This window comes from Ahaetulla prasina, chromosome 1 (assembly GCF_028640845.1).
Source record: "Ahaetulla prasina isolate Xishuangbanna chromosome 1, ASM2864084v1, whole genome shotgun sequence".
In the NCBI taxonomy this organism is placed as follows: domain Eukaryota; kingdom Metazoa; phylum Chordata; class Lepidosauria; order Squamata; family Colubridae; genus Ahaetulla; species Ahaetulla prasina.
In genome coordinates this window covers 204,566,868-204,579,702 of record NC_080539.1, presented here as the reverse complement: position 1 = coordinate 204,579,702, position 12,835 = coordinate 204,566,868, and the positions used below count along the sequence as shown (strand labels likewise).

Here is a 12,835-nt window from a genome sequence, read left to right as displayed (position 1 = left end):
CTGCATACAGTACAGTACAGTACTGTACTGTAGAATTTGGCTTAGTCACAGCTTTTCTTGAGATGCAGTGCAATGCTATAAAGTCCAACATGGCTTGGAACCTGGTCATCTATAACAACACTTGCTCTAAATATAGTATGTTCATCTAATCATGAAGTGTGATGTGAGAGATGCTGAATCAGATGCTTAAAATAACTGATTATTTTATTATTTACTTCGGAAACAGTACTTAGATCAGCCCATAATGTTTACAAAGGTCCAGTTGATAACTTCTTGGAGAAGCATGTTCCATCAACACTCTAGATCAGAGTTCTATGAATTCTGGTACTTTCCAATATATGAGTAATACGGTTCCCAGAGTTCCCAGTGCTGGTTAATGATTACCAGGGGAAAGAAATCACATAGTTATTTTCCAACCATATGATTTTTCTACTACTCCCTCCGGATTGCAAGCAGAATGCAGGGCGATGTAATAAATAGTATGTATTGGCATTTTGGCTCATATATTTATTTTCTGGTTTTTGAATATATTTGCTTTTATTGGCACTCTCTGCAAGATTATCTAGTTTTCTAATGCTTCACTCAAACCATTTTTTAAAAAGATACATGTTCATGGGCTATCAATAATTAGAAATACTATATATTGAAGTTTTTGGTAATCCTATAAAATAGATGTATGTCCATCTAAGCCAACATATTCATCCATTACGTTACCACTTCCTTTAAAGGAAAAATGCATTTGTATTATTTAATTACTACTATAAATATAGCCAAAGAACATTTTATTATAAAATATAATTAATCAGAAAGATTATTGAATTATAGGACAATCCTTTAGGCTTCCAGATGTGACTTTCTGAGGGAACCGTGCATTGAAATGAATGGCTTGCCTTCAGAAGTTGTCCATCACTGGAGGCTTTTAAGAAGAGACTGGACAGCTACTTGTCTGGAATGGCACAGGGTCTCTTGCTTGAGCAGCCAATTGGACTAGAAGACCTCCAAGGTCTCTTCCAACTCTTTATTCTGTTATTCTGACATTACGAAGTTTTGTCAGATGAAAGGGCACTTTCTTTGATATAATTCTATTTATACCCACTGTAGGAGCTCTGAGATGATTTTTAAAATACATATTTTTAGATTCGGAAAAGTGGGGAGGGCTACCTCTAGAACAGTTTTCTTTGCTCAGAACGTTAGTGCTTCTTTTTCCCTTTGATTTCTTTCAGGGGTGTTACAATGAATCACGCTCGTCATTCTAAGTCAATTGTTTCCTTAGCTCAGAAATCAGCCCCAAAGCCAGGAACAGTGAATGTCTGATTTACCAGTAGATTGCAGTCTAGCGCTTAATAAATGGGCACAGCCACTGGCCTACTTTCAAATATTCATGAAGCCTATACAGGTTGAAAATGCATTAAATGTGGGAATCATGCCAACATACGATCCCCTTACAAACAAGAAGCTTTCACAAATTAAAACAAGTGAGACGTTAAAGACTTTAAATGGAAGAGCCTTCGTTTTCAAAAAAGTGAAGGATGTTTACTAATGGATACCAAGCTATACACATTTCCCAAAACAAAATGTGCTAACAAGAAGGGGCAGAGTTGGAAGGGCCTAGGCTTCCACAAAGGCTGGGTCTAATGGAGGGGTCTCCAACCTTGGTCCCTTTAAGACTTGTGGCAAAGCTGGCTGAGGAACTCTGGGAGTTGAAGTCCACAAGTCTTAAAGGGACCAAGGTTGGAGACCCCTGGTCTAATGCACAACATCTTGGAGGATGATGGGAGGATAACTGATGGAGTTATGATATTCCCCCTTAATGAACGGATCATCCAGGGCCAGGTTGATGAACCCACGCTGCCATCATAATGTTTTTCTCTTCACTTGTACATCTACGTAATCATAATGGTATGTGGGGATGTTCTTGGGAGATGGGGGGAAGAGATATGCCCAAGGAATGATCATGTCAGAAGGCAGCTGCGTGACATAGGCTGCACTGGCATAACAGGCACAGAAAGAAACACGGAAAGGATCGTCCCTAAATTATCAGGCTGTAAAAAGAGACAATGGGTAATTGTACTTTCAGACTTGCAACATTTACAATTAATAATTATCTCATCTGATTGTATTTCCTGTCTGGTGCATGTGGGAAAGCGGAGATCAATCTTCTATCTGGCCTAAAGTTCTTGCTTCTGAACACATGCTTTTGCAATTTGTATCAAATTAAAATTATGAAGGCTATTTACAACAGTGGAAGAGAGAATAACTGTGTGGGTGACATAGCCTCTCTTGCAGTGGTGAAATCCAAATATTTTTACTACCGGTTCTGTGGGCGTGGCTTGGTGGGCATGGCAGGGGATAGATACTACAAAATCTCCATTCCTATCCCACTCCAAGGGAAGGATATTGCAAAATCTTCATTCCCACCCCACTCTGGGACCAGCCAGAGGTGGCGTTCTCCGAACTACTCAACATTTCACCCCTGCTCTCTTGGCCTCCTAAACTATCACTAGCACTAATGATGTTACCTAGTTAAGGTAATGAAACGCCTGCAAGAAAACAAGGAAGCTCAGAGAGCACCAAGGACCCATCACTCCTAAACTATCTCCAACTTTTGGTGAAGTACAGGATGCTAATCCCAACATTGGTAACAAAGTTACATTCAAATACTCATGGCCTCATAAGAGTTTTTGTGATGATTCCCATGGCACAGGGGCAATAGCCTTCTACTATTTTTTTTCTTGGCAAGTGTTTTCTTTACTAATTGGTAGTGGAATTGCAGGCAGGAATCTACCATACCCAACCTGCCAAAGCTGGCAACTGAGCCTGGAGTCTTCTACATTCATTGTGTAGGACTCACCTAAAGTTGTTTACAGCTTGATGAATGAAAGTTCGCTTTGCAACCATCCCATTAGTATTTCTCTTAAGACCTAAGGCTGGAATCCATATAGATTTATTCTTAGGGAGTTGGTAATTGATTGATTCTTAGGAAGTTTTTAACAGTCTGAACTAAGTACTCCTAATACAGTGGTGTTGAAATGGGACTAGGGAAGCTTGATTTTAACTCCATCTTTAGCCCAAGAAGTTCACCGAGTAATTTGGGGCAAATCCTTCTTTCTCAAGCTAGTATTCTTTACAGGATTTTTGTTATGGGAAAAGATTAGAGGAGGAAGCTATGAAGTTGCTCCTCCTGGAGGAATTGCTGGATTTAAATCTAGCGAATTAAAAAAAAGACACACATATACATACTCATCACAATATTTTTTGAGAAAACTGATGCCTGTGCAAAAATGAAATAAGGCATGAGATAATGAATTATTTCTCCTGCTTCATCTATACTACACTTCCTACATTGGTTTTTTTAAAAAAATATATCTCTTTTTGCCTTGATCTTATCAATTTCATTCACCCATGACTTTCTCTGTCTTTTCTTTTCTCTTAACCAATCACACTTTCTTCATGTATTCATTTTGCTATTCAGCTCTCATTCATTTTCTCTATACAACCAAACTCCCTCACAATATATTTCTTTCATAGTAGTCATTCATTTTGTATTCAATCCACACACCGCACACTTCTTCCCACTGCATTCAACTTACTTTTATGTTTCTCCTGGGATACCCAGCACTCACTTCTATATAACAAAGTATGCAAAAGCACACTCTGATACACAGCCATTTTTGTTTCTTTTAACAAACATTCAGTTTCTTACAACTTCGCATGTCCCCTACATTTCAATCAGTCTTACCTCTGAAAATTTCCCCATTCATTTCCCCCTACTTTGTAAATATTCTACCAAAGTAGAGAAATTCATCCATTAGAATCCCCCACCCCCATTTATGTGATTTGAAATTGTTCACTCTATTTTCCATGTCAAACACAAGTCCCTTTGTTTTTGGTAAATTGATTTTCAGATCTATATTGCTCATTGCATCATAAAACATAATTTGATAGAAATCATTCTGGATTTCAACCAACAACATGACATAATCTGCAGCAGTCCTTTAATGTCATCACAAGCATTCCTTCTGTATTTAATCATAAATATAATAAATTACCAAAAGGACATTACACACCCTTATCTCACTCCCTACTCATTCCTGAGCCATTCAGTAAACATTCTATTTATTTTCACACCTGTTCCATTTCCATCATATATCACTCTTATCATATTCAGCAACCAAACTCCAATTCCAGGTTTGGGCAAAAATCGTGTATTTCAACCCAATTCCATATATGCTATGTTTTTATAAAGCAAGAAATATACAATATACTTTCTCACATTCAAACATTTCTCAATGACATACAGAAGAGCAGAAAGCTGGTTTTCATATCCTCTGCACTGCACTTTCCATTTTTTACTCAGGATTCTGCATAATGACTTAATCATGCAAATAATGTAAATTGACTCAAAGGAAGCAAAAAAACAAAACAAAACCCTAATCTTACTATAGTGTTGGCATTCACAATTGCTTTCTTTCTTTTTGTCCTGGGTGTAGAGAAACAGTTCTATAGCCAGCAGTTAGAACAAATTTACCAAATGTTGGCTATAGAACCTTCATACTCATATTAAACAAGACACACAGTCATTCTGTAAGCAAATCTCATTCATAGTTTAATTCTTCTTTGGTTAAACCAGTGTTTTCCAAACTTGGCAGCTTTAAGATGAGTGAACTTCAACTCTCAGAATTCCAAGGCCAGCTAAGCTACTACCCATCTTAAAGCTGCCATGATTGAGAAACATTGAATTAGACTAACCATAGCTGCAGCCTTACCATTTTGCAATATTCTCGAAGTGTCTTTCATTTCCTTTTCATAAATGTTTTTCATGGACTGTAATGTTTATAACATTCATTTCCATCAACATAACTCTATCCTTCTCATCACAATCTTTAAAACATTCTCTCACTACAGTTTCATACCAAACAATTTTATTTTATTTTTAACTCTATTCACTTTGCTGGAGGCTTCTTCACACATTTCCAAAACATTCTTTTCTAATCTCCATCAAATTTATTCTGTACCGTGTTTGCCTCTTCTAATCTTCTCCTCTCATCTAGGGTCTCTTTCATTTCAATATTCCAGAAAAAAAATTATCTTTCCTACCTCCCATTAGCATATTTCCACACACTTGTGTGGCACTATAACATAATTATTTTCATTCTGTTAGAAACAGTTTTTAATTTTTTTTGTCTTTTGTCCAGTCTATCAATTAATTCTGTTCAACCGTCAATCTATCTTGTAATACTGTTATATAAAGAAACTGTACATTTACCTCCTTGAGTTCTTCTTTTATTCTAATTTTTTTCACTTCTTTCCTTTTCTTCCTTATCTATTTTTTTCCCACAATTCACTCTTGGCACTAATATATATCGGTATATATATGTGTGTGTGTGTGTACACACACACACATACACAGAGAGGAGATTAGAGGTTCTAAATGTGTGAAAATACACACATACACACACACATATACACACATACACACACACAGTCACACATTTAGAACCTCTCATCTCCCTTGTAAACTTTACTAATTTTCTAAATATTCTTTCATCAAAGATCAAATCAACCAAACTTTGAAATATTCAGTAATTCTTCTGCCACAATTTATGATTAAATTGACTCATTGTATGCATTAGCCACATATTTAAAACAGGCTTTTGAAAAAATACCAATCAGCATTCTTTTTCATTTGTGGGTTTCGAAACGATCCAGTCGCTTTTCCTATACTGCCTTGTCATCCATTCAAGTCAGCTAAATAAATTTTCCCTTAAACTGTTCATTCAAAACTCATTTTGGGTTGAAAGTAGGATCAATAGTTCACTTGTACACAACACAATTATCTATATGACAGCAATTAATAATTTCTGGCATACATTTTAACCTTTTGACTCATCATTCATAATTAAACCTACATATTCTTACCCCTGCATGTATTTATCAATTCTATTCCATAAAATCAGGAAACCTTCCTTTGGAACTATTGCATCCTATTCTTCCTCTTAATTTTACAAATAACCTATCTACTTTTCTTCCTTTAATTAATTCATACTGTATGCTATCTATTAGTGGTATCTATGGTCGAAGAGTCAAAGAAGTCAAGACAGTGGTCATGGCACTATGATCGATACTCTGCCCCTTCGTATAGATGTACAACATCGATACATGTACAAAAGGAACAAGGCTTCAATTGCATTGCTACAAACTACTGTCTTGACGCCATTTATTCTTCCCATTTATTCTGCTTATATTCCCAGACACAATTTGCTCATGTCATAGATGATGATGATGATGGCCGCATAGATGTTAACCTCTGCTGCCCCTAATGGCTTTGGTCAATCACAGTTTTCATAAAATCCCTTTGAGGAAAAGAGAAAAAAAGCAAAGATTGGGTAACTAAGCCTTAGTTGTACCCATCCTGCTAACAGTTAAAAAAAAAAGTAGCTAATTTTTGCACATTTTGCTCAGTATGTCAGAAGCACAATCAAAGTCCAAATTCCAATTTTGCCCCAATCCGCTCATGTTCTCTTATGCAAGGTAGGATTTCAATCTAGAGATTATTCTCCAAACTAACATATTATTATCTACACCTTACTAATCATACGTATGTTACCTATGTTCCTAGTTGGTAAGATGTAGGCAACAATATGCTAGCTTGCAGGATAGTTTCTAGATTAGAGACTCTATTTTGAATGTACAGGATGCAACCCATACACTGGATGCAGATAAATGAAGGATTGAGTGAGTGAGTGAGTGAATGAATAAATGAAATGAAACTATTTTGATTTAATACAGTGGAGCTTCTTAGATGTATATTTATATTCATGGGAATCTCAAAAATGTTTATTTGGCAATGTTGTTATGCCATATGCCTGAATATAAAAATAATATTTCTTCTTTTAATTAATAATGCTGGATTGATTCAATGTAGATTGAAGCTGAATTTAATGAAGGCCTCCTTCATTTTAGACCAAGTGTTGTTGTTGCTGAAGACTATCTATATAATAGGAGTAGTAAGAGTACATACCGGTTTTTGGAGTGAGTTAGCCCCGCCCATTTTGTGATGTCACACCATGCCCCCTTGGAGGACTGTTGTTTTGAGGAGTTGTTAGCCCCACCCATTTTGTGACATCACTTCCACCCCCCCACCCTTGGAGGACTTGTTTAGCCCTCTCGCCCATTTCTGTGATGTCACACCATGCCCCTTGGAGGACTGTTGTTTTGAGGAGTTGTTAGCCCCACCCATTTTGTGACATCACTTCCACCTATTTTGTGACATCATTTCCGGTCTACCACGCCCTTGGAGGACTGTGACATCATAATCCCTAACCCTCCTGTCTGGCTCTCAACCCCTTTTACTGGAAGTAGCACAACATCACTTCTGAGGTCTAATCACCTAATGATTAGACCTCTATTAATAAAAATGACAGAATTGGTGTCGTGATAGAGTCATCTAGCTTCAACCATGGACCCCTTTTTTTAGAGTTATAGTACAGGAATATACGGAAAGATAATAATTCAGATTTTAAGATAAATCCATTAAAGCTGCTAGTTTGCAAAAGATTTATAGTCTACCCCGGCCATAGATAACAATATATTTCAATCTAAGAACCTCTGAGCCTTCTACTTCAAGAGTAACACTGTCACTGATAGTAAAAGGTGTTTCACTGTCTATGACATAATGCATACAAATTGGATGGAAGCCCCCCCCCCATGATACTTAACAAAGAAAAAAAATCACTTAATCCCCTCCAAACCTTGGAAAAATGCAAAATCCAGCCTCATCTACAGCGCAGCCCTGGCTCTTCTGCATCACTGCTTCCACCACTCAGTTCTCCCTTTGCTCCCTTAATATTCAGGATTAAGTATCTCCCTATTTAACAGATTACATTACATGAAGGGAAGGAAGTCTTGTGGAACTCCAGGCTGTGAAATACATTTAAAGCACAGCTGACATATAGATTGGATTAGAGGTATTTTCTCCTTGTTTCCAAAGGCAATGTTGTTCCAATTGTTGCTATCCAGGAGCTAAAGGAGCTAGGCTGGGAATGAGTGACTAGCCACAATCGGCTGGTGAAATTCCATCAGATATTTTTAAAGTTGAACATGTTCTTCAGCGGGAAAACTGGGACATTTTATTGCTTTCCAATATATTGAATATCAATTTTGTTAAATTTAATTCTCGTCTGTCCCCTAATGCATAAGGAAATTGGCCACTGATTTCTGAGTACCTGATGTTTTTCATTGTTTTATTTATGGTAACTTAAGTAAATATTTCCTTTAATTAACTGTTTTTCATTTTGGAATATCCTGGAGATATATTGAATCAAAAAGGGTACATTTCTTTGACAGAGTTTTCATTAGTCTTGGTAGAAGAGTAATTAATAACAGTGAAGCTTTCTGAGTTTGGCTGGCAGAGACTATGAGTGTAAGGTGGACAAACATTCAATTTAAGAGCCTCAACACATAAGGCTTGTATTACCTATGACTCATTTGGGGCTGGACTATTCTACTGCTTTTGCTGTCTGTCCATGATTGAGAAAACAAGCACCAGACTTTTTTTTTTTAACTTTTGTGCCTCCTCAGTAGAAAGAAATCCAAACAATGAGTACAATATGATTTGATAAAAGATTTGATACACTTGACAACCAGGCATTGTTGAAAACCAACCTGGTGACTCCCTAACATAGAAGTGTTATACAACATGATGGTAAAGCATGTGCTTGGCATACAGAAGACCCCATGTTCAATTCCTTGTACCCGCAAGTAAGGATGAATCTCAATGGTTTCCTTGTACAGTTCACATAGAAATGATTAGCTGGCAGTTGCATCCACAGGGGATGATAGTATCAACATTAGCAAGAGGACAGAAAGAACATTATGAAGCAAGCTCTGCTCCATTTGTATGCAAGTCATTGCACAAATATTCCAAAGGGGTGGAGCTTGCATTATGATGCTCCATCTGCCATCTTGCCGATTCTGACCTCCAGCAGTGCAGCTATTGATTGGGTTAGTGGAAACTGGTTAGACATTTAACCCATTTCTTAGCTACATTCCATATGGACAGATTTCACACAACACTCAGATGTGTCCAAACTCTTTAGTTTATCCATCCCTGCATGAAATGACAGATTGTTCATCAATCCCAAACATTTACTGTATGAAAATAATTCAATACATACTACTTTAACGAAAAGTACTACAAGCGATGACTATAACAACAATAATAGAGACAACTCAGAGCCACTCTTGCTGGTGGACGACAAATCAATCCTTGGTAACACTACCTCACCACTAGCCAGGGCCCACCTTCAGGACTAAGGACTGGTGTGGAGCTCTACAAAGACCTCCCCAAATTAATTGACCTCAACAGAGCATCCGTTATTTATCAACCACTGAATGACTCCCCAAATATTTACTGAATCCCATTTGACTCTCAGCCATATCACTGAGAGCATATACACCTAAGAGAAATTCCTTGTGTGTCCAATCACACACTTGGCCAATAAAGAATTCTATTCTATTCTATTTATTGACCCCTTAGATAATCCCATTGACCCTTTAGGGGTCTCTGCTTTAAGTCATTAACGTGAAAACAACCAACCTGAGCACTGGTGCAAATATAGACAAAAATCATTGGTTAACCTGTTTAAGAATGTTATGCAAACTCAACCACTAAGTGTATGGGTTATGTCTCATGCAAAAGACAATTCTCTGTGTTTAATGAGTAGCAGTTTGTGTATATATACTAAATCTTCAATATATATACATTGAGTTAGGGTTAGGGACAGGCTGATGATCCTCCTGTCTATTTCTAATTTTTCTGTACTGTGTTTTTGTTATCACCAAACACATTCCATTAAAATGTGGTGTCTTTGAAAAGATATTTATTCACATATTTGTTTGTTAGATTTATCCTGTTTTTCTTATAATAATTCAAGATAACAATTCAACAATTTCTCCCTAGAACAGCAATGCAGGGGTTGATCCAAATTCACCCAGCATGTTTCATAGAGGAGGATGGATTCTCCTCATTTCTTCTCCAACATCTTCACAACTATGCTACATGAATGTTCTGCTTGGTGGTTGTTTCAACACATGCATTTTGACATTTAATATTAATGGAGAAAATCAATCTATGTGGTTGCTAGGGAGTCAAAAAAATAGTTGGCAAATAATCAATGATTTGGAATTAGAAATAATATTCTAATTCATTCTATCTATCTATCTATCTATCTATCTATCTATCTATCTATCTATCTATCTATCTATCTATCTATCTATCTATCTATCTACCTACCTACCTACCTACCTACCTACCTACCTACCTACCTACCTACCTACCTTGTATTTGTCATTATGGAAGAGGTTAGTATCAAATCCTAGTGCTTTCCCCCTCATTAATATTATTTTTCAGATAAATTTCTATAACAGCATTTCTTCTATTTGTAAATATTGTGTGTGTGTGTCTGTCTGTCTGTCTGTCTGTCTGTCTGTCTGTCTGTCTGTCTATCTGTCTGTCTGTCTGTCTGTCTGTCTGTCTGTCTGTCTGTCTGTCTGTCTATCTATCTGTCTATCTGTCTATCTGTCTGTCTGAATTAAGAGTCTGCTCAACTCCAAGCAATGTTGAGCAGCTAATCATCTTAGAAACTATACACACAAAAAAGAATGCATACTTGTAAGTCCAATACCTCATTGGTCTTAATACAGCAGAAAAATCACATTTTGTTCCCCTAAATTGTCTTTTGAGGGTGATCTACTAGGATAGTCACATTCAAAGAAATCATATTTTCCCAATCAAATAAATACATAAGTATGTTTCTGTACCAAACATCCTCTGCATCTTCATCGCACTCTGCCCCAAACTGACAAATGTCACAGGTGGATGTTTCCTTTTGAATGGTTTCTCCCGAACCTTCACTCCCTATGAGAGAAAGACAGAAGTCAAGAAAAAAAAATGCTCACGCCTTTCAAAAGGGCACAAAATCATTCATATCCATCTTTGGGGATACAGAAAGTTTTGTAAACACAAATGACAACAGCCATTTCCATGTTCAGCTGCAACCTCTGACTGTGGAATGGAGTAGACTGGGCAAAGAGATCCAGATTTGCAAGACGAAACAGATTTGGAATTAATGTTGGTTTTCCTGCAGCACCAACAAGTCTAGGAAAAGACTGATAGGTGCTATGTGTGTGGCCATGCAAGGTGTGTATCACATTTTGACCTTTAGTTTCAGATCTCTGTATAATCCTAATTTTCAGTTATTTTATTTTATTTGGGTTATACTAATTCAGGCACCTCTGTATTAGCAGCTGGTAGTTCTGGCTTTCAAAAGTTACCAAGGCAGAAGAGATAACTTTGAAGAACAGAACAGCAGCTAAGTCTTGAAAAGAAGATGGAGAGGAGGAATGAGGAAGGAACTCAGGATACTCTGCCTTGATTCTCTTGAGTATAAAAAGAGAGAAAGAGAAGCTTTCAAGATTGGTTATTATACCCTGCAACAAAAGAGTTCTAGTAGATTTCTGGACCTGGCGTATCTCACAGGGCTAATCCAACCTATAGAGAAATGCTTACATGTAGAAGCAGAGAAGACTAAACATTTGGTGGATGATGATGGAATCCCCTGGTCTCCATTCATCAAGAGACTGATAGCTTTGTGTTTTACACTTAATGAAAGCTGATTTTGATCTCCTAATGATGCAGAAGGACGGAGATGCTGGTGAGCCACTTGGAGCCATTTGGACTAGACCAGTACAGAGATATCACTGATACATAAAAATAAAATAGAGCACACACTATGGTGCTGCATGTGGGTTTTGCTTGGCTCATACACATACTCTTACTTATGTCTCTAGATACTGGTCTTTAATGCAGTATCAATCCTGAGTCTTACGGTGAAGCTCGCCCTTTTTCTCTTTGGTGGCTATTTTCTCTTTCAAGATGCCCTCAGCAATTTTAGATAAAAGAAAAAGAGGAGAAATGGCTCCTAAGTCAGATGTTGTATTTGTTTCTAAAATTAGGGGAAACCCCATGGGATGCTTGCAAGATGTTCATGTATTGTTTATGATAAATTTATATTGTATTGTTTAATTTTTGAGATATACTTCATTTTAGTTTGCTCCCAAATGCTGCCAGATGGAGATGGTTTATAAATGATATGATGTAAAAGAAACAAACAAGCAAAGAGGTCCTTTGAGTTTTAGCTAAACTGTGACATTATTTATCAGCAGGGGAACAGTTCCAATAGAGTTGAACCAGTTCCCTAAAGGAGGGCCTGTCAGCTGTGCTAATATCTGCAGATACCTCCTATAGTGTATTTGATGCTCTCACGTCTGATTTTAACATTTAATTTTTTCAAGAACCTAATGTTTAAAATATTTTAGTAATATACTTAAATTTAAATATATTTTTAAAATATTTTCATTACCTGCCCACACATTTGCTTCCAAAAATGAATCTGGAATTCAGTGTTCTTTTCTGATTAACATGTACGTTTGATCTAGCTCAACTTTACTAACCAGTCTGCTTTCTCTGAAATTGGTATGTTGTTGTGTACGGTGAGAACAAGGATGCAGTTTGGCATTTTGGTCTCAAATCTCATTCTGTGTTCGCCTCTGTCTCCTAGCAATGATTAGTTTTTGAACCTAAATCACTCGTCCTTCTACACTGAATTTTGGGATCAAAAATGGCTTTTGTAGTTTGCAGCCCAATAGCCTCCTCTGGCTTCTTGGAAAAGCCACTTTTCTTTTGGTCTCATCAGTTCCACTGAGAAATAGCCATAGCCAGCATGGGAGTCATTTGGTCAAAGCAGCCTCAATTTTATCTCCAAAGCCCAAACAT

At 37.0% G+C, this 12,835-nt stretch overlaps 1 protein-coding gene across 1 annotated transcript in view; it reads right to left on the bottom strand.

Moving 5' to 3' along the window:
- Positions 1-12,835, bottom strand: part of TMEFF2 (transmembrane protein with EGF like and two follistatin like domains 2) — a 296,804-nt gene that overhangs the window by 79,820 nt on the left and 204,149 nt on the right. Inside the window, exon 5 of the mRNA XM_058188403.1 lies at positions 10,822-10,918. Coding sequence (XP_058044386.1) covers positions 10,822-10,918 — 97 coding nt within the window. The remainder of the gene's footprint in view (positions 1-10,821; positions 10,919-12,835) is intronic.